This window comes from Engystomops pustulosus, chromosome 3 (genome assembly GCF_040894005.1).
Source record: "Engystomops pustulosus chromosome 3, aEngPut4.maternal, whole genome shotgun sequence".
Lineage (NCBI taxonomy): Eukaryota > Metazoa > Chordata > Amphibia > Anura > Leptodactylidae > Engystomops > Engystomops pustulosus.
Window position 1 is genome coordinate 212,319,123 of NC_092413.1, and position 21,859 is coordinate 212,340,981.

Sequence of the window (21,859 nt, forward strand, 5' to 3'; positions counted from 1 at the left end):
CAGGTCCACCGGAGTTCACCTTCTTTTTCCTGGTGCATGTAAGTGTTTGTCTTGCGACACAATTTGAAAGTTAAATCCTGCGCTCAGTCCAAATCAGTCGGATCGTCCGAGGGCCGGCCCCCCCAATTTCTGTTGCATGAAAGCAGCGCAGCTGCGCCACAATCAGATTGCTTGCGGCACAATCCCCTGTTAAATACCTGTCACAGCCGTGCAAAACCCAAAAACGACGAAAAATCCGATGAAAGTGCAGCTGCAGCTTTACCCTTAGTAAAGAAGCCCCATTGGCTTGAAAGATGTTTACTTGGTTTTCTTTCAGTGCAGAATCTCTTCATAACTGAATTTTCTAGACAGATGCAAATTCGGATAACCATAGTAGTCTTTATTTCCAGAGCAGAACTAAACCAATGGTTTTTACATTTCATTCTCAAAAGGAAGTTTATAATAGACAAAAAATAAAATGAACTGGCACAGGTGAATGGAAGCTCCTGCCCATGAGGGAGCACTATCTATATGGGAGGGCAGATGGGGTTATTGTGTGTCTTAGGGTTTTCCGGGTACTTTTAAAAGGTTTGGAAGCTGGAGGACAGTGACATATTTTGGTAGAGAATTCCAGAGTATAGGGGAAGCACGGGAGAAGTCCTGGAGATGGTGTCAGAGGAGCGGATAGTAGAAGAGCAAAGAAGACGGTTTTAGAGATGTTGTTAGAAGGTGTTAGGAGATTACTTCAGATGTATAAAGGGGACAGGTTGTGGACAGCTCTTAAAGTCATGGTTAGTATATTAGCTGTGATGAAGTAGGGTAAAGGAGTAGGGTAAAGATAAAAATAGAATTGACTGGGGCTGTGTTATAGGAAGTATAAACTATGATGAAGAAGCAAAAATTGTATGAGCGAAGGGCTTTCTTGGAGAGGGTTTTCTTCCACCTCTGTTCTACAATCCTGGCCCTTTGACCAATTTTTTTAAATAGTTTTGAGTGCCAGAGTTGTATCGTGTAATGGTGAGTACTCTGAACCCAATTTTGAGTGCCAGAGTTGATTGTCGATTTGCTTAGTTGTAGTGAGAGTGAGGGGCTCCAGAGCGAAGCACTGAGGTAGCAGTGGTGTTGTAGAAGGTGGCAGCAGCAGCTTCTGCCTCCTTGAATAAAGATATGGTTGAGAGTCATCAGAGTGTCAGAGTTTGTGGGTATCAAGAAGTTTGAGGGAGTACAGGAATGATTAAGGGAAAAGGGGTAGAAAAGCAAGTTTTGGTCAGATATAAGAGTAGTTTTTGACAGGTTAGATAGGTTAGATCTGATTTTCACCAGCTTCTGTTCTCTATGTCCCACTTGGGGCAGTGGGTGGGCAAGGAGGACCATTGTGAGAGGCCAATGGAGGAAGTAAGTGAGAGGAGTTTTTTAAGTAGCTAGCTGAATGAGATGTTATAATGGGGTTCTTTTAAGAGGAGGTCTTGTTAAAGGAGATGAATAGTGGTCAATAAGGGCTGTGTCAAGTCCCTGGGGTTGGTAGTTGGCAGTCACTTGAAGGTAAGAGAGAGGAAAGACGCACTTTGTCAAATACACTTTAAAATTTGTGAAGGAATGGAAGGGTAAATGTGGAATTGGTTTCAAGTAGCAATTATCAAGGAATGGGGGAGGGTGGTGGTGCTAGGGCAGTGATGGCAAACCTTTCAGACACCGAGTGCCCAATCTACAACCTAAACCCACGTATTTTTCGCACAGTGCCAATGCAACAATTCAAGCAGTAACTTATTACTACCTGCCGTGTCACAGGTTTGGCACTTGAGGACACCAATTCACTAGAAAGAAGGAGAAGAAGTTTTGATTATCATTGTAGCTTCCTTCTAGGGTCCTGGGCTGCCTGCAAGAGGCCTTGAGTCCTGTATGGCGAACCCTGCCCTGGGGTGATGGCAAGGGTGCCCATATAGAGGGCTCTGAGTGCCACCTCTGGCACCCGTGCCATAGGTTCGCCGCCACTGTGCTAGGGAGTACAGGTCAAGTTGAGGCCCGCTTAAGGCTGAGGATTGCGTGTCGGATGGTGTTATACATGTTTTGGTTAGACCCCCGAAGTAGAGTATTTGAGAGATAAAGAGGTTGTTGAGTATTTTTGCATACAGGACAGAAAGAGAGAGACTGTAGGAGGAAGGTTAAAGTGGTTACATGTTGTGGTGGCAATAAATTGGTAACAGAAGGCAGATGTAATAGTGGCGTTTCATTAGAGAACCCAAGGTTAGGCAAGTTATCATCACCACCAAAGAGAAGATTGTAGTTGTGAGAAAGGTAATGAGGACTTTAATATACAGGTAGGCATCGGCATAGATTGTGATATAAGTGGGTAGAAGAGATTGTAAAGGGAACGGTTATACGCACATAGATAACATAGAATATTGAAGCCTTTCTACCTATGAACTTCATCTGGGTTAGGAGGCCATCAATGTACCTTCCAATACATTAAAAAAATGTCTTCATAAAGACATCAAATCTACCATCCACCAACAAAGATATGGTCCTTTGTAGACTTACTGCACATATAATTATTCCAGATTAGAGTTAGTGAAGTAAAAGAAGAGGTATAGACTCTCTATGTACGGGGTATGGCACATATCTTATGGGGCAGTGGTGCACAGGTGAATCCGAGGCTAGGGCTGAGGTCTAGTGTAGCCCCAGGAGGAGCCTTGAACATGAAGTTCTGCAGAAGTCTGGTGAAGAAAATGAACAGCTCCATTTTGGCCAAGCTCTCTCCAGCACAACTTCTCTTACCTACAACAGTAAAATATACAAGATTGGTCTTTTTTTCTAGAGACACAAGATCATGTGTAACCTGAATAATTTTACCACACTTTTGACACAATGATACAATATTACGAGAGTGGATTCAATGAAGATTGACGGGAACACATTTGGATACAACTAGCCGATACTATACACTTCATAATTGAAAGTAATTTTCATAAGGTTGATAAGTGTAAATTCTGCTGATAACTTCCCCCTTTGGTTATCTTTATATACCATCTATGGGCCCCTGGTCATAAATTGTATACAATATTGTGGAAAACAAGCCTCCAGCTATCCTCCATAGCATGTTGCTTGAGAAATCTTGACTGCACTACTACATGTTTTAATTCATGTAGTGAATGTTTTTCTAATATACTTAATTAACAAATTCTGATTAGTTTATTTAAAAAAATCAAGCTCCTCCCTCCCATACAGATGCGTATTTCTGCCCGTACAGTGTGTCTCTTTGGAGGCTGCATTAGCTCACATCTTATTCTGTGTTTGGTTACACAGCTTTGAGATGGGAGGATTATCCCCAACACTTTCAGCTTGATCTTTGAAAATACTACACAAAGCAGAAAGCATTTACACTCACATCTGTGTAACAATCAGTAGTGGAGAGAGAGAGTCTTCAATCTTGTAGACAGATTTGCCATATCAAAGAAGGAGTAACATTGTAACTATGGGGCACCTTCTTGACAAACTAAGGAGAATTTCTGATGTATATTACAAAAATGTTCCCAAGTTCCCCCATCCCATACCACCACACACAATATCAAAAATCATCTTAAATGATGGATAATCTTTAAAGAAGACATCTCACAAGAAGACTACTCACCAGCTGAGAAGGGCATGAAAGCGTCTTTCCTTACAAAATTTCCACTGGAATCCAGAAAGTGTTCCGGATAAAACTCATCAGCTTTTATGAAATGTTCCTTGTCATTGAGAACCGAGGTCAGCAAAGGGATCACCTGTGTATCCTGGGGGTTAGAATATTGGTAGAAGTCATATTTACAGTGTAGCTTGAAGTTATGAATTTCCTAAATCTATTCTCAATGTGGATCAATTAGAAGTTAGGTAGAAATAATAGAACAGCATCGAAGACAACTCTTATCGGAGTTAAAGAGAACCCGTCATGCAAAATAACCCCCCTAAACTAAATATATTTTAATAAACTGCCATTAGAGAGCATTGCCTCTATCCCTTCATTGTCCCTCTACATGCCTGTAAACCTAAGCAATGAGGTCCTAAAGCTGTATGCAAATGACCTGTGAAATGTCCAATGAAGCATTAGCATATTCAAGCTGTCCACCTTATTCATGAGTGGGAGGCACAGCCACACCCCCAGTGCTTGACTGACAGCCGGTATAATGGTGTGAGGCTGTGTAATGATGTGCTTCCTGGTGCTGGTGGCCACGCCCCCTGCAGCCTGTGTGTGCATGTGTGTGTGTATAGGAGAGATACAACAGCTCCAGGCAGCCATGTTATAGCAGAACATGTCAGATTCATGTGTAGCTGATGTCTGTGTCTCTCACCTGTATATTAGGAGGATGCAGCATGTCAGCAGATGCAGCACACACACTAGCAATGCTTTACTATACAATAAACACAGACATGAGCAGGGGGTGGAGAGAGGAGGGGTAACAGGGGTGACATCACTGCCTCTGACCATGTGACCAGCCTCATTTACATGATAAAGAATAGATGATTTTACAATGAATAATGTATGAAATAACTAGATAAAGGCTGGGATGGGATCCTTGTGAGCTGCTCCAACAGGTAGAGGTGACAGGACTAGTGACAGAGACCTGATGACAGGTGTCTTTTAAACTCAACCTCATGGCAATGGGGTTTTTCAGAAGCTAGTAGGGTCAATATGTCCCCTTAATGTCCTGGTTCTGTACTGGCTACAGGTATGTGATGGGCTTGAACACTATCTATGTGCTCCAGTGAGTTCAGTGGAATGGTGAAACCAGAAGCTGAAAACCTTTCTGTGGCTTCCCATGACAACCATGGCTTTTACCCACTTTCCATATTCCAAAATTTGGGATAAATGTATTGCTACATATGTGAACAGGCTGATACTTGTAGAGACTTTGCCCAAGTGATCTAATAATGCTTCTAACTTTTTTTTTAATTTACTTTGGGAATAAGATATCCCCTGAAGTTCACATCTTGGGTGGTAGCGTGAGATAGGTTGGTGGGAAGAATATTTCCAAATCGTTGTATCTCATGGAGGACGGCATCGGTATATGGCATCTGTTTCCGATAGGTTATTTTGGGCTCAGCCAACCCAATAACTTTCTCAATTTCACTCTGGACCTTACCTAGTTCCAACAAAAACACAAAAAATATCAATTATTTTTCATTTTCAATTGCATAGAAGAAGCAGATTTGGTGAAGTGGCACCAATGGTATCCTGCCACTGACCACCAGCCACCATCTGCAGTTGTGTCATGAATAGAAAACTTGATATATTCTCTTTAGTGACAATTCCAGGCTATGTTTAGGCGGTTTATGTGCTTTTTATGTGTAGCAACAAATTGCCTTCTGATGGTGTGACTACCTGTGGAGTCACAATAATTGAGCACATCTGGGACTGGGCCAGTGGGAAGAGGGGAAGCAAATCAATTTTAGTCTTACAGGGGCATTGCTAGGTCAAAAGATATGTGGAATGGGCCCCCGGGGTCCGAATGTCCTGCTCAGTGGTACAGTTCTATAGCTGCGGGGCGGCATACCCCCCGGACACAGATATAGTTAAATACAATGGTGGAATAGAGAGCCACCATGTTGGAGCCTCTGCCGCTATAATAGGCAGCTCCGAGACTTGCTTGGTATAAGAGGCGCAGATTAGTGACATCACTATCCTGCACAATTACACCAAGCTACTGAAGACAGAGTAAAGGAGGGAGGTGAGGAGATTATTAATTTTTTTTATATTATACAAACTGAGGCAGAGTGGGGCATTATAAAGATTGGGGAAAAAGGAGTGGGGGCATCATAAAGACTGGATCAGAGTGGGTGCATTATTAAGAATGGGGCAGAGTATTGGAGACATTATAAAGACTGCTCGGAGGCTACTGCAGTTTTCATAAATTAGTGGAAAGTGATGCCAAATTCATAAATGAGGGAGGCTGCTAATCTTTTAATTACTGAGAAGAGGCTGCTGGGCATTTCATGAATGAGGGGAGGCTGTTGTACATTTAATGACTAATGGAGAGACTGCTGTACATTTAATTAGTGAGGGGAGGCGGCTGCACATTTAATTAGTGAGTGGAGGCGGCTGCACATTTAATTAGTGAGGGGAGGCGGCTGCACATTTAATAAATGAGTGGAGGCAGCTGAACATTTAATTAGTGAGGGGAGGCTGCTGCGCATTTCATGAATGAGGGGAAGTTGCTGAACATTTAATTAATGAGGGGAGGCTGCTGCACATTTAATTAGTGAGTGGAGGCGGCTGCACATTTAATTAGTGAGTGGAGGCAGCTGCACATTTAATTAGTGAGGGGAGGCTGCTGAGCATTTCATGGATGAGGGGAAGTTGCTGAACATTTAATTAGTGAGGGGAAGCAGCTGCACATTTAATTAGTGAGGGAATGCTGCTGCACATTTAATTAGTGAGGGGGAGCTGCTGAGCATTTCATGGATGAGGGGAAGTTGCTGAACATTTAATTAGTGAGGGGAAGCAGCTGCACATTTAATTAGTGAGGAAAGGCTGCTGCACATTTAATTAGTGAGGGGGGGCTGCTGGGCATTTCATAAATGAGGGGAAGTTGCTGCACATTTAATTAGTGAGGGGAGGCTGCTGCACATTTAATTAGTGAGGGGAGGCTGCTGTACATTTAATTAGTCAAGGGAAGCTGCTGCACATTTAATAAGTGAGGGGAGACTGCTGCACATTTAATTAGTGAGCAGAGGCTGCTGGTCATTTCATGAATGAGGGGAAGTTGCTGAGTTGCTGAACATTTCATGACTAATGAATAGACTTCTGCACAATTAATTGATGAGAGGCTGCTGGACATGAATGAGGGGAGGATGCTGATAATTTTTGTAGTGAGGGGAGGCTTCTGCACATTTAATGAAACCCCCTTCCCCCCAAAAAAACAAACAAACAAACAAACTGACATGAACTAAAGAATATCTCATTCTGGTCTTAATGACTTGTTCCTTACTTTGAATTTCTGGATATTTCATCATGAGTAGAAGACCCCACCTCAGGGTGGTTGAGGTTGTTTCCATTCCAGCGGCAAATAGGTCATTTACCAGCATTGTTAGGTTTTCATTTGTGAAGTATAATTTAGGATTTGGTTTTTCCTAAGATGTAAATAAAGCTGGAGATCAGAACATTGATATCAAGATGCTTTCAAAAACAACAAGATTTGCTACAGAGCCTTAGGTACATAACATGATATAAGGTAAAATGCTAAGCCTAGATGTCGCCGCTACCTGAAAGCTATAGGGGTGGCAGTGGTCACATCTTTGACCAGGCCTATAAACTAGGTGGTTCAAAGGCTACAATAACAACACTTAGATCTGCTATGAGGTCTGGCAATTTAAGCATCATAAATCCTTCAAAGTTGGAGAGGTTTATTAAAGATACTACCAGGGGGCTAGCAGGCATGCCCCACTGTCCTGCTGTGCCGAGATCAGTCTAGGGATTGACCAGGATAGTAGATGTTGGTGGACTATCTATCGTTAGGCTATCGATTAGGCTATTTGATTAGTCGTGATCAGTTGACCAGCACTATGTTTAAATAGGGGCATGGAGCAGAAAGCAATCAGCTCCATCTTTGTTGCATTTACCGTTAACTTTTAATGATGGCTGCAGAAGTTATGGCCACCAGTCACAACAGTTGGCTCAATGTCCCCACAGTAAGTTGTCACATGCCAGATGACAAATTCCGCCCCGTTAGTGTTTCAGTACCTCTTGCTGTTTCACCAGGAATGTATCGATGAGATTTCTCTGGTCATTCACATCCAGCTCTTTCCTATGGTTGGTGAAAGTCTCTCGAAGAAACACATGCATGTCTTCTACGTTCTTGGCCACCTTCCTTTGAATTCCCGAACACCAGTGCATCACAGATGGATACGCATTATACAGCTGCATCAGAAAACAATAATCAGGTTCCTTTCTATCCATCTGAGCATGATGGAGGTAAGTCGGCTATTGTACAAGTAGTCAGCTGGGGGAAGGGTTTGCATGTGTCTAGGGGCTGGTTGGAAAGGAAGGAGAGCACCGGCCTGGATCCCCATCCAATGTAAGATATCCGCACTCAGGCACAGTCACACTAACAAATCAACCGGGCTGAAAGCACTACGGCTATTGGTGCACAATGCGGATTGTCATGTGGACAATATAATAACAATAAATCTTTATTTGTATAGCGCCATCAGCGCTATGGGGGATCAATAAGAGTGAGGGTCCTCTTCACAAGAGCTTACAATCTGAGGATGAAGGGGGGAGGACTTGTTCTATGGTCCAGCCATTATATAGGGGATAAAATAATGAAATAAATAGATAACTAACGCTGAATGAATCAGTCACCAGCGGATGGCAATATGCGCTGAAACCAGGGAGCATTAGTCTCCAGAGAAACCAGAGGAGGAGTAAGAATAGAAAGTGAAAGTTACAAGTAGTAAGGGAATGTGATAGGACTGAAAAGATGGGTTTATAGAGCACATTTGAAAGTTTGGTAGTTAGGTGTTAGCCTGATAGATTTGAGGCAGTGCATTCCAGAGAATAAGTGCAGCTCTAGAGAAGTCCTGGAGAAGTGAGTGGGAGGTTAGAAACCAAAGTTTGCTCATAAAATCCACAGAGAATCTGCAATGCAAGCAGATAGCCTTAAAGGGCACCTACCACCACAAATCTACCTATAAAGGTAGATTGGGTGGTAGGTGGATCAATGGGACGTGAGGAGAGCCCTTTAAGGGCTAATCCTCACGTCCCTGCACTTTTTTAATAACTTTAATTTGGTATTTATTCAAATTTACTTATGCGGCTAGCGGGGCGTGGAGTAGCCGCATATGAGATTACATGAGGCGGCTACTCCACGCCCCGGTACCCACTTTACCCCTCCTACTCACCCATCTTCGGCGCGCAGCTCCGCGTAGCTGCGCGCCCTCGTCCGGCGATCCTGCCGTCTGCGCATGCGCAGAAGAGCAGGCCCGCGCCTGCGCGGTCACAACTCCGAAACAGGCGCGGGCCTGCTCTTCTGCGCATGCGCAGACGGCAGGATCGCCGGACGAGGGCGCGCAGCTACGCGGAGCTGCGCGCCGAAGATGGGTGAGTAGGAGGGATAAAGTGGCTACCGGGGCGTGGAGTAGCCGCCTCGTGTAATCTCATATGCGGCTACTCCACGCCCCGGTAGCCGCATAAGTAAATTTGAATAAATACCAAATTAAAGTTATTAAAAAAGTGCAGGGACGTGAGGATTAGCCCTTAAAAGGGCTATCCTCACGTCCCATTGATCCACCTACCACCCAATCTACCTTTATAGGTAGATTTGTAGTGGTAGGTGCCCTTTAAGGTTTAGTATAAAATGACAAAGTTTTGCCAAACCCAAACTAGAAGAAGAGAACTTGAAAGAAAGTCATTTTATAAAATAATTTTATTTTTACTTTGGCGATTTTTTTTTACTCTATTTCTGTATTCATACTGTAACATGAATCGGCTCATTAACGTCAATGTACCAAGTTACAGCCCCCAGGATGGATGTGACACTGTGCTTTGAACTCTTTTCAAGTGGATATAATGCACTTAGATGGGGGCACATTACAGTATTGCACAATTATCTTGTATATATTTCGGAGATATTGGGGTGAAATAAGTTTACAGAAGATATATTGCTATCAGAATTTTTTGGCAGTAAGTTATACGCCGTGAGTTAGGTAAATGATGCTTCGTCATCTGAAAAGTTGAGGTCTGATCACAAATTGCTTGTGTTGGATTGGACCAGATCTTTTGGTCAGCCTAGGCACAGGAACGCATAGGTCAGGCATAAGACCCCAATATTGAGGCTGCCAGGGTCTATTTTCTAGGGGTTTAAGAAGGGTGGGCCCAAGAATAATTTTACTTGGTAGACCCAAAGAACCAGTGTCTGACATTGGACGTCCTAAGAATAGTCCATCAACGTTATTCCCCATCCCTTTGTGGAGTGGATCTACTCACCATGCCCATTGGACTTCCGATTAGTTTGACATTATCGTTATTATATTTTAAGAGCTTCGCAATTGTGGGATCTTCATAATCAAATCGTTTACTCAGTAAAATGGAGACTATTACGTTGGCCGCAGCAGCATTCATGATCACCGTGTTATCAAATGGCTCACCTAGTAATAAAATGGGAAAAACAAAGGTCATGATGTGTCATCTCAACAGATGGCCAATGGCCAACCATGAAGCCTTAGAAAAATGCTGAATCAGGTTCTTGTGGAAGGAACAATGCACATTCTTAGCACTTCTGACAGCTCTGAGTGCAACCACACTGGATCAGGAGGCTGTCTGAGATCTAAGGACGACCTGACCCAAAAGATAAACTTCTGGTGTCTGGATTCATTTTTAGGGATTGGTGATCTAGAATAACTCGGAGGTCTGGTCTGGGGGTCTTAATTTATTTTGTGTCCTCTAATGAGATTTAGATTTGTTGTATGGTTTTTGTTTGTGACTTTGCTTCATTTGAACTTCAGTTGAGTTTGGGATTTTGATCATGTATTAGTTGTTCAGGTCAATTTTTTTCCATAAATAGCACCTGTCCATGGGCTCTATTTGATACTACAGGCTTTCTTCACCTATTGAAATAATTTGATAGAAATTACTTTGATTCTCAAATATTTTTTAAAAAACAAAACCTTCTTAAAGGGAGCATACCGACTTTATACAGATATGGTAGAGTAAATGAAAGAACCCAAGTTCCTTGAGGTTATACAGGTGGTCACCTACTTGAAGACACCCATTTACAGACGACCACTAGTTAAAGACGGACCCCTCTGCCCCCTGTGACCTCTGGTGACCTCTCTGGATGTTACTATAGTCCTAGACTACAATGAATGAATAGAAGGACCTGGGAAGGGGGTAGAGTGGCCACTCGAAAACCCCCAAGAGGGATAGGATAGCAAAAAAAGAGAGAAAGCGCACACCTCGTGTGATATTGTTGAGGGTGATATAGATCGAGTTGGCAGGTGGTAGTGGGGAGACTCTCACCTGGGGTATGTGGTATAACGCTTGTCGGATGGATACGAGTGTGGCAGCCAGTCAAAAATGCTCACGTACATCCGTGGACCAGAGGTGCGCTGTCGTGGGAGCGGCTAGCAAGAGGACCTGGAGCGAGTGGTGAACCGGCGCCGTTATCACTCGTGAGGCAAAGATGTGCCAGAAGGTTTTCTTTATTGGATGATACACAGCTACGCGTTTCGGCTCCGTACCGGAGTCTTCGTCAGGCTTATCATGATAAGCCTGACGAAGACTCCGGTACGGAGCCGAAACGCGTAGCTGTGTATCATCCAATAAAGAAAACCTTCTGGCACATCTTTGCCTCACGAGTGATAACGGCGCCGGTTCACCACTCGCTCCAGGTCCTCTTGCTAGACTACAATGATCAGCTGTACGGTGTCTGTAATGAAGCTTTATTGATCCCATTACAGCCAAAAATTTTTAAATTCAAATTGTCACTGGGGCAAAAAAAAAAAAATTGTCTAAAACTACAATTATAAAATATACAGGTCCGACTTACATACAAATTCAACTTAAGAACAAACCTATGGAACCCATCTTGTATGTAACCCGGGGACTGCCTGTAATGCCTTCCACTGAGCACTAAATAGGTGTAGCCCTAATCATTAAATTAGCTAAAGCAACGTCTAGGAGGACAAAATCTTGGACCACCCACCTGGCAATAGTGAGCCTAATTAGAATATTGGGTAGGGGCTACAGAAAAATTTCAACTGTACTGAAATCAATGGAACAGAGCATATAAACAATGAGTAATAAACATAATAAAATCTAACAAAACCACTCACCAACCTTTGTACGATCTGAACTTCTGAACCAAAAAGTCACTTTCTTCTGAAATGGTGTTTTCAATGGTCACCTTCCCCATTCCAAAGTCTCGCAGTGTTGACAGGGCGAAGCGTCTCATCACTTTCCAGTTATCATCATAAGAAAAGATCAAGCCTGAGCGTATGATACATAAAGAGGGAGGGAGGGTTATATGGCAGTGGGCTACAGCATCATTCTTCCATGGTTATCGAAGTCAAGTCTTCTCAAGAATAAAGTTGTTTGGGTTATGGAATCATCGTAGAGCTAATGGACCCAACCAGTCTTCTATTATAGGACCTTAAATTTCCAATCTGAAGAACTTAATATAAATTCAATGTGGATAATTAAAGATGGAAAGGGCTCGATTTAGGGGCTGTTTTTCAAATTTTGCTTTCACTTTCCCACCAGAGGTTCGGAAGTATAAACTTTTCCCTTTGTTCAAAACTATTTCTGTCTTATTGTCTAAGCTCTAGTCAAGATAAAGCGAGAAGGAGATAAAATGTCTGACTCCAGCCATTGATTTTTGACCTTTTGGGCCTCGGAATTTGTAGACACAAGAACGTCCTCTAGAAAATTTTGCAACCCTAAACTACAATCCAACCCAAGTTGGGTATGAATTATTATTTTAAGCTTCCCCCCCTATGTTAAACCTTACCTGTTCACATGTAATGAGTTTCACTTAATTCAGATGCCACTATCTCGGGCTCTATAGCATTGAAAACTATGATGCTGGTTTTGTTTTAAAGATAATAATCTCATCCTCACACAGTCTACTTTATTATTTGGTGTGCTATACAACCGGAGATGCAGGCTTCTAAAAAAAAAATAATAATAATAATTCTTTATATAGCACACACAGATTAGGCAGCGCTGCACAAAGTATGGCAAATTGGTCCCTGTCCCCATGAGGCTCACAATCTAAACAACTTAACAGTATGTTTTGGAGTGTGGGAGGAAACCGGAGGACCCAGAGGAAACCCACGCAAACACAGAGAGAACATACAAACTCTTTGCAGATGTTGACCTGGGTGGGATTCGAACCCAGGACCCCAGTGCTGCAAGGCAGAAGTGCTACCCACCAAAATAGTTGGGAATGTGAAAGCAATTAAGGATATCAATCACTAGTATGAATTGCTTTTAGAGATGGAATTATTATCTTTAAAATTACACCTAAAGCACATTTGTACAAAAATCAACAAGATATAGTAAGAGATAAATATTCCCAAATCTGAATCCGGGCAATGGGCTACAAAGGATGATCTTAAAGATCTCAATCTAAAGTTCCCCCTCTCGAGAAGCTTTTATTGGGGGTGGCCCATAAACTGAACCAAGCAATTTTATTGGATATTGATTGGATAAAGGAGTTGATACACCAATCACCATTAGCTTCTTATTGTATCATTCTTACCGTGTCCTTTTAATGTGTTATGAAAAATTGGAATTTTATGTCTCCCCGAAAACTCTTCCGCATGATTGACTAGGGCGTCTTTCACTGCATCACATCCACACAGGACCACCACCTTCTCCACTCCTAATTGTATGGTGTATACAGGTCCATATTTCTTAGAGAGCTGCAAAACAAGGCAAGTGAAAGGCACAAAACAAGGCACGAAATATGGAGCCCAATAACCTCCCTTCAGGACATTATCTGAATGTTACCTTATGTAATGTCCGGTAAGGTCTCTCCAGGTCTAGAATATGCAGATTCCCAATGATGGGCAGGGGTCTAGGTCCGGGGGGCAGATTATAAACACTTCTTTTTTGTCCAAAGAGAAACAGAGCAACAAAGAGGAACAAGATGACAGACAGAACCAATGTGATGGGGTCGGAGATGTACATGGCGCCAGGGAAGGGGGCTATGAAAAAAAATAATGTAAAATAAGTATAAGAACAGGGGAGTAACAAGGAGAGGCGGGGCCTCATAGCAGACTTTTAAATGGGGACTCCCTTTACCCTTACAAAAATATACATATGTGTGCACTCGCACATGTTTATACAATCACACACATCTATATATTTATATACACATTCATACATTTTCTACAATTATACAGACACATTCATACATTCTTATACACATAGACACATTGGGGCATATTTATCAGGACCTCTGAGGCCCTGAAATAATCGCAAATGGTAGCTTATTGCTAGTGGGGCGCGAAGGGGGGCAGCTGACCGGGCAGCGGACGCGGCCGGCCAGGAGTGGGCCGGGGCGTTACTCCACCCGTGCCGGCACACTCACTGCCGCCGGCAACTTTTCATATTCGCCGGTGTATAATAAATGTCCCCCATTGCACTCATGTATACATTCAGTATTTACACATACATACATGGTACTATTACACATGCAACATACATACAATGTACTCATTATCAACACACATATACACACATACAGCATAAACACACATACATACAGTATATACCCAAATACAGCATATACATACACACATACAGTTCCATATAGAGACATACATTACATAAACACACAAACATATACAGTATATAGACACACCTTACACCATGTACACACATATACAGAATATACACACATAGATCTATATATACACACATTCACAGCACTAATACACAAGTATTTACTCAAAGTCAGACAGTTTTCTTATCAGTGGCAGCTGATCACATGGGGTCAGTAGTCGGCAGAAAGTAGAGATGAGATATTTCTGCCCTGCAATCCCCTCCCCCTCCCCTGACATTTCCTATCTGTGGTTGTGTACTGTGGAATATATGCACTGTACAATGCACAGCATAAAATGTATATAACAGTGCATCTCTTCCATTCTTTAGTGTGGCCGGTCAGGTAGCCGGGCCCCCTTACAATGCAGACCCCATAGCAGCTGCTATGGCTGCTACTCTTGTAGTTATGTCCCTATATTAGAGACTAGAGAAGAGGAAGCATATTCTGTTAAAAAGTTATATTTGTTGTACTGTAGAACCTCTTATCTATGGACATGGCATATCTCACGGTAGCCTTCCACAATATACAATATACCCTAAAACCTGGTAGGTAGATGTCACAGTCACCTCTGGAGTTAAAAATGAAATGTACTTTGGAGATGGTGTACCATGTAAAGATCGTGGATAAGGTTGCGCTATATGTATCACTAGACTCACTAGATAGATTTATAAACTCCCGAATGGATTGTAAAAGAATGGATTTGTGTATACAGAACATATTAAATCTGATTGGCTCGCTCATTTTCACACAACCTTAATTTTCTACTTTTGCGAAATGTGATGCTTTTATGCATTTTGCATGATTTTCAGGTAGACGTATTTTTTTTACTATATTAATATGGAATGTCGGTGAGAAGAAACCTGCCCAAATATTGAATGAGCTTGAGAATACAACTGTAAATTAACATTACGTCTATAGGTCCATCTTACCTCAAATCAGGTGGTGCCGGTGAGATTTGTCCTTTAATCTCTAGTTAGATCCTGGATGGTCGGTGGCCCAGGTTCTTCTCTCCAGCTTGGTTGACTAGTTCTACTTCACATTGCCTAACAGTAAACCGTGAAACATTAAACAGGTATTTGTAAGGCGGCCAGATCCTCAGCGTGAGGATTACAGGAGGGAGGGGGCAGTTAATGGTACACCAATTATAATAATCTTTATTTATATAGTGCCATCATATTCTGTAGCCTTGTACAAAGCAAAGGGGTACATGGGGTACATGTATAAAACATACATATAAAATAATACATTAAAGAGTACAAACATAGTCATATGGAGAAATAGGAGTGAGCGGCGCTGCGCACAGAAGCTTACAGTCTATGACAACATATTCTGTCAGGATCACCGCTGTCTAAAATCTTCAGGGATTCCCTAATGTCTGGTACGGTGCCATGTGACTGGCGCAAGGCGAATGTGGTGCCAATATTTAAAAAAGGCTCTAGAATTTCGCCAGGCAATTACAGGCCTGTAAGCTTAACTTCCATTGTGGGGAAAATATTGGAAGGGTTAGTAAAAGACTATATACTGGAGTATGTGACATCAAATAGTATAATAAGTGACAGCCAGTGAGGGATTACTAAGGATAGAAGTTGTCAGACTAACCTGATCTGCTTCTATGAAGAGGTGAGCCGATCCCTGGACAGAGGAGCTGCTGTGGATATTGTGTTCTTGGAGTTTGCTAAGACATTGGGCACTATCCCTCATAGACGCCTGATGGGTAAAATAAAGTCTAGTGGTTTGGCAGAAATCATTTGCAATTGGATTGAAAACTGGCTGAAGGATCGTTTCCAGGGTGTTGTTAGGTTCAATGTGGATGAATGTAAGGTTATGCACCTGGGGTCTAATAATCCACAGGCCACATATGTCCTTGGTGGAGTAAATCTGGGAGAGTCCCTTGTTGAGAAGGAACTGGGGGTACTAGTAGATCATAAATGAAATAACAGCACAATGTCAATCAGATGCTTCTAAAGCAAGCAAGATCTTGTCACGTATCAAAAGTGGTCTGGACTCTGGGAACAGGGATGTAATATTACCACTATACAAGGCATTGGTTCGGCCTCACCTGGAATATGCTGTCCAGTTCTGCGCACCGGTCAGTAATAAGGATGTCCTGGAGCTGAAGATGTTTCAACAAAGAGCCACAAAAATGATAAGGGGTATGGAGGGTCTCAGATATGAGGAAAGATTAAAACAACTAGATTTATTTAGTCTGGAAAATGAACGACTACGAGGGAGCATGATTAATTTATATAAATATATGAATGGTGCATACAAAAAACATGGTGGTAAGTTGTTCCAGATTAAATCATATCAAAAGACGAGGGGCACAGTCTCCGTCTGGAGAAAACAAGGTTTAATCACCAGAGGCGGCAGGGCTTTTTTACTGTCAATCTGTGGAGTAGCCTGCCTCAGGCGGTGGTAACAGTAGGGACAGCAGAGAGCTTCAAGAAGGGTCTAGAGGCCTTTTTACACCTATATCCTGCATGTGCTTCCCCGCTCAGGTTCACCGGAGTTCACCATCTTTTTAGTGGTGAACGAAAGTGCTTGGGCTTGCGACACAATTTGAATGTTAAATCCTACGCTCAGTCCGAATCAGTCGCATCGTCCAACAGCATGCCCCCTAAATTGGGTTGCATGTAAGCCAGCGCCGATGCGCCAAAAAATGATCGCGATTGCGTACGCCAAAATCCCAGTGCAGAGACTTGTTAAATACCTGTGCAAGACATATAAATCCCCAAAAAAGGTGCACAGGCCGAGGAAAATGAGCAGCGCGACCCTTTGTAAATGAGCCTCAATGTGTGCTTATCGCACCATGACCGGGGCCATAAAAGTCTATGGGGGCCGTGAACTGGTTGCAAATTATGCCACCAGATAACGGCCGTGTAAATGAGCCCTTAGTTTCAGGAAGGGAGCCTGCCGGGTCACACTGGACTGTCCTCTGACAGCTCTTCGCTCTCCAGAACCTAAATGATTCTAGCTGCCACCACTCTTCTTTTCTTCTTATACAAGGGTGACAAGACAACTTGCAACTAAGCCCAAATTGCTTTACATTTCAGGCAGTTATGCAACTTGGGCTCCCACTTCTATTTGGCTTCTATCCAGTTCCATTCGGTCTACCATCCGACGTGTGGCCTTAAAACCCCTTCCATTAACTGGAGTTGGCTCCTTTAAGGCCATGGTTTGCCCATAGAACTTGTTCTGGATTACCTCGCACACTTGTTAGTTGGGCTAGTTTCAAATTTTAGTAGTTAAATCAGATAATCTCTGGTGCAAAGTTTCCCATTTACATAGGTCAGGTCCATCAATCATTAACCTACTCAAAGTAGTGACTTGAGTGATAGGTCATATGGGTATTTCTGGCTGTCCCTTAGACTGGAAATATAGGAATGGCATTTTTGTGCCAACTGGCACTAGATTCAGATAGGAGAACATGACCCCAAGCTCTTGTGACGGCGAGCCCAGCAGCTTATAGTTTCATAGTTTCATAGTTTCTACGGTTGAAAAAAGACACTTGTCCATCAAGTTCAACCAAGGAAGGGAAGGGATTGGATGAGGAAGGGATTTAGGGGAAACAATTCTATATAACATAACCATCAATGTTATTTAGGTGTAAAAAGGCATCTAGACCCTTCTTAAAGCTCTCTGCTGTCCCTGCTGTGACCAGCGCCTGAGGCAGGCTATTTCACAGAGTGACAGTTCTCATAGTAAAGAAGCCCTGTCGCCTCCGGTGATTAAACCTTGATTTCTCCAAACGGAGACAGTGCCCCCTCCTCTTTTGATTTGATCTAATCTGAAACAATTTACCACCATATTTTTTTGTATAGACCATTCATATATTTAAATAAATTAATCATGTCCCCTCGTAGTTGTCTCTTTTCCAGACTAAATAAATCTAGTTGTTTTAATCTTTCCTCATAACTAAGACCCTCCATACCCCTTATCATTTTTGTGGCTCTACGTTGAACCCTCTCCAGCTCCAGGGCATCCTTTTTATGGACCGGTGCCCAGAACTGGACAGCATATTCCAGGTATGGCCGAACCAGTGCCTTGTATAGTGGTAATATTACATCCCTATCACGAGAGTCCATACCACTTTTGATACATGACAAGATCCTACTAGCTTTAGAGGCAGCTGATTGACATTGCATGCTGTTATTCAATTTATGATCTACTAGTACCCCCAGGTCCTTCTCAACAAGGGACTCTCCCAGATTTACTCCCCCAAGGACATATTTTGCCTTTGGATTATTGGCCCCCAGGTGCATAACCTTACATTTATCCACATTAAACCTCATTTGCCAAGTGGATGACCAAACATTCAGTTTGTCCAAGTCACCCTGCAGCCTATGAACATCCTCCATAGACTGTATTACACTACACAGTTTGGTGTCATCTGCAAAAAATAGACACAGTGCTATTAATTCCTACCTCTATATCATTAATAAATATATTAAATAGTAGTGGGCCAAGCACAGAACCCTGGGGTACACCACTCATAACTGGTGACCATTCCGAGTAGGAATCATTGACCACAACTCTCTGGATACGATCCTTCAGCCAGTTTTCAATCCAATTGCAAATGATTTCTGCCAAACCAATAGCCCTAATTTTACCCATCAGGCGTCTATGAGGGACAGTGTCAAATGCCTTTGCAAAGTCCAAGAACACAATATCCACAGCTGCTCCTCCATCCAGGCATCTGCTCACCTCTTCATAAAAGCAGATAAGGTTAGTTTGACAACTTCTATTCTTAGTAAACCCATGCTGGCTGTCACTTATTATTCTATTTGATGTCACATACAGCTGAACAACCACTAATGATATAGAGATCCTGTGGGTAAGAAAGAACTTACAAAACTTCTTAAAAGGGGTTTTGAGGCCCAGGAAAAGTCCTTAGGGGCTGATGGGTGAGCATTGGACATGTGGGACCCTGGTGATCAAAGAAGTGTTGACTTCCAGCTGGATAGCCGAATTTCAAGGCGCAGCTCTAATTCTCCTAGATGAGAGCTAAGCTTGTAGTTCTGCCATCCGGCCACTTCATTAAGGGAAAAGCTATTTACCTGAAGCTCCGACTGTAGTGTAGTGACGCCAGGCCAGCAACACTGCATCCAAACAATTGGTATCGCAACTTTCTCTGATCAACTATAAAATCAATCAACCAGTAGGTCATTAGCCAAGCCTTATTAAATGAAAAAATCCCTGGGATAACATCCCCTTTGCGTGGATTTAATTCCATTTCCTAGCAGCCAAGATTACCAAAGCCACCTCAAGGAAGAAATCCTTGGTTTGTCTGGAAAATTAGCCACTCATTGCTAATGTGGACCATGGTAAACATCTGCTTATACTGAAGTATAAATGACCTAGAACAGTTTTTTCAATCATTGTATTCTTGGCTGGATTACCAATCTAGAGTATAAGTGATAAGAGGTCCCCTCACAGATAGCACCCCCCTGACCGCTTCCCTCCCCCTGTTTGCCTTATTGCCCGACCTGTTCTATATTTTAATACAATTACTTGTTGATATTTCAACCTCTGTAATTCTCCAAAAGATACGTTTCACACAACCACCAGCCATTATATTTTCTGTATACCATACATAACTGGGATGGAAGGGGCCTGCAGCCTTCCAGCCAGAAGACTGCAGGTCCATTACACAGAAAAATAATCAATTGTAAGTTGTAAGACATCCATAAAATCATGGACGTGGCTCTGCCTGCACTGCTGCACAGGAAGCCGCAGCGAGAAGAGGAAGCCAGGCGGAGGTGAGTACAGAGTTATCTTTTTCAATATGACAATAGGGCTTTGCTGGACATTTTATTAATGAGGGGGTTAGTGTAGACATTTCATTAATGAAGGGAGGCTGCTGCTGAACATGTCATTAATGAGGGGAGGCTGCTGCTGAACATGTCATTAATGAGGGGAGGCTGCTGAACATTTCATTAATGAGGGGAGGCTACTGGACATTTCATAAATGAGAGAAGGCTGCTGCTGAACATTTCATTAATGAGGGGAGGCTGCTGAACATTTCATTAATGAGGGGAGGCTGCTGGACACTTCATAAATGAGAGATGGCTGCTGCTGAACATTTCATTAATGAGGGGAGGCTGCTGGACATTTCATTAATGAGGGGAGGCTGCTGGACACTTCATTAATGAGGGGAGGCTGCTGGACACTTCATTAATGAGGGGATGCTGCTTGACACTTCATTAATGAGGGGAGGTTGCTGGACATTTCATTAATGATGGGAGGCTGCTGCTACACATTTCATTAGTGAGGAGAGGCTGTTGCTGGGCATTTCATTAATGATAGGGGCTGTTGCTGGACATCTCATTATTGAGCAGTGGCTACTGCTAGGCATTTCATTAATGAGAGGAGGCTGCTGGACATTTCATTAATGAGGGGAGTCTGCTGGAATCTTACCTATAAAATTTACTCTATTCAAATGAAGCACTCACATGGGGTCAAAATGTAACATGGGACGGGTACCTGGAAACTATTCAGGTCCTGGTGCAATCAACCTGTCCTCAACCTCAAATAGAGGTGGATCCATGGTCTACTGTAGTGGTGGTGAACCTATGGGTGGCACTCATAGCTCTCTTGGTGTACCAAGGCCATGACCCCAGCACAACAGGTTGAGTGACTCAAGGCTCCTCCTGTAGTCCTGGGTAGTCCAGGATGTGCGGTGTTTAAAGCAACACTTCCCAGACTTCCTGGGAGTAGAAAAGGAGCATAGGGCTGTGGACAGGGATGGATTATCAATGGAGCTTTTTCCCTTTAACTTTTCCTGTTTAAAGGGACCCTGGAGGGAAGCTACAATGATAATTCAAATTTCCCCTCCTTATTTGAACGCTATTGGTGTCCTCAAGATGCCAATACGATAGAAAGAGCAGCTGCTGTGCCAGCAATTTGAGATAAATAAGTTATTTTTGGCAGTAGTTTGGGCACTAAGCCTCTAAAAGGTGCACCATCACTACTCAATGGGGCAGATTTATCAAGCGGTCTTAAAGTCAGAATATTCCTAGTTGCCCATGGAAACCAATCACAGCTCCCCTTTAAAATATTCATGAGCACTGGTAAAATGAAAGCTGATCTGTGACTGGTTGCCACGGGCAACTAGAAATATTCTGACTTTCAGACACTTGATAAATCTGCCCCAATGGGGCAAATTTACTTACCGGGTCCTGTAGCGATCCCTGATTCGGACGGTGCGACGAAAATGAAGTCCGGCGCGATTCACGTAGCTCGTGCGCCCGAGTACCTGCATCCGTCGCTTCCCCGCTGAGGTCCGGTGGAGTTCACCTTCTTCTTCCCGGTGCTTGTAAGTGCGTGTCTCGCTACACAATTTGAAGTATTAAATCCTGTGCGTAGTCCGAATCTGTCGGGTTGTTCGCCCCCTGATTTGTGTCGCGTGAAAACCGGTGCCGATGCGCCAAAATCCAATCACGTGCGCCAAAATCCCCTGTTAAATGCGGCGCAAAACGGAACCCTTAGTAGATGAGCCCCAATGTGTCCAATGTAAGAAAATGCACATCCACACAGTAGAAGAAATCATTTTACCAACTGTGCACAGGAAGATGAGGGGC

General features: G+C 43.0%; 1 protein-coding gene and 1 long non-coding RNA gene across 2 annotated transcripts in view; one reads left to right on the forward strand and one right to left on the reverse strand.

Moving 5' to 3' along the window:
- Positions 1-358: 358 nt before the first annotated feature.
- On the reverse strand, positions 359-15,324 carry LOC140122652 (cytochrome P450 2K1-like). Its single transcript, XM_072143754.1, has 10 exons — positions 15,209-15,324; positions 13,463-13,659; positions 13,212-13,374; positions 11,789-11,938; positions 9,938-10,098; positions 7,694-7,870; positions 6,942-7,083; positions 4,912-5,096; positions 3,608-3,749; positions 359-2,754 (listed from the first exon to the last, which is right to left on the reverse strand). The coding sequence occupies exons 2-10, from the start codon at positions 13,640-13,642 to the stop codon at positions 2,576-2,578; spliced, it is 1,479 nt and encodes a 492-aa protein (XP_071999855.1). The 5' UTR covers positions 13,643-13,659; positions 15,209-15,324; the 3' UTR covers positions 359-2,575.
- Positions 15,325-19,076: 3,752 nt separating this feature from the next.
- LOC140122659 (uncharacterized) overlaps positions 19,077-21,859 on the forward strand; it is a 51,215-nt gene continuing 48,432 nt past the window's right edge. Inside the window, exon 1 of the long non-coding RNA XR_011854354.1 lies at positions 19,077-19,113. This is a non-coding gene — a long non-coding RNA (uncharacterized lncRNA). The remainder of the gene's footprint in view (positions 19,114-21,859) is intronic.

Coding starts and splice junctions, on each gene's coding strand:
- LOC140122652 (XM_072143754.1), bottom strand. CDS start 13,642: ATGTACATCTCCGACCCCATCACATTGGTTCTGTCTGTCATCTTGTTC. Junction 10,099..11,788: donor GAAGTTCAGATCGTACAAAG/GTTGGTGAGTGG, acceptor TTTTATTACTAG/GTGAGCCATTTGATAACACG. Junction 7,871..9,937: donor TCGGAAGTCCAATGGGCATG/GTGAGTAGATCC, acceptor TTTCTGATGCAG/CTGTATAATGCGTATCCATC.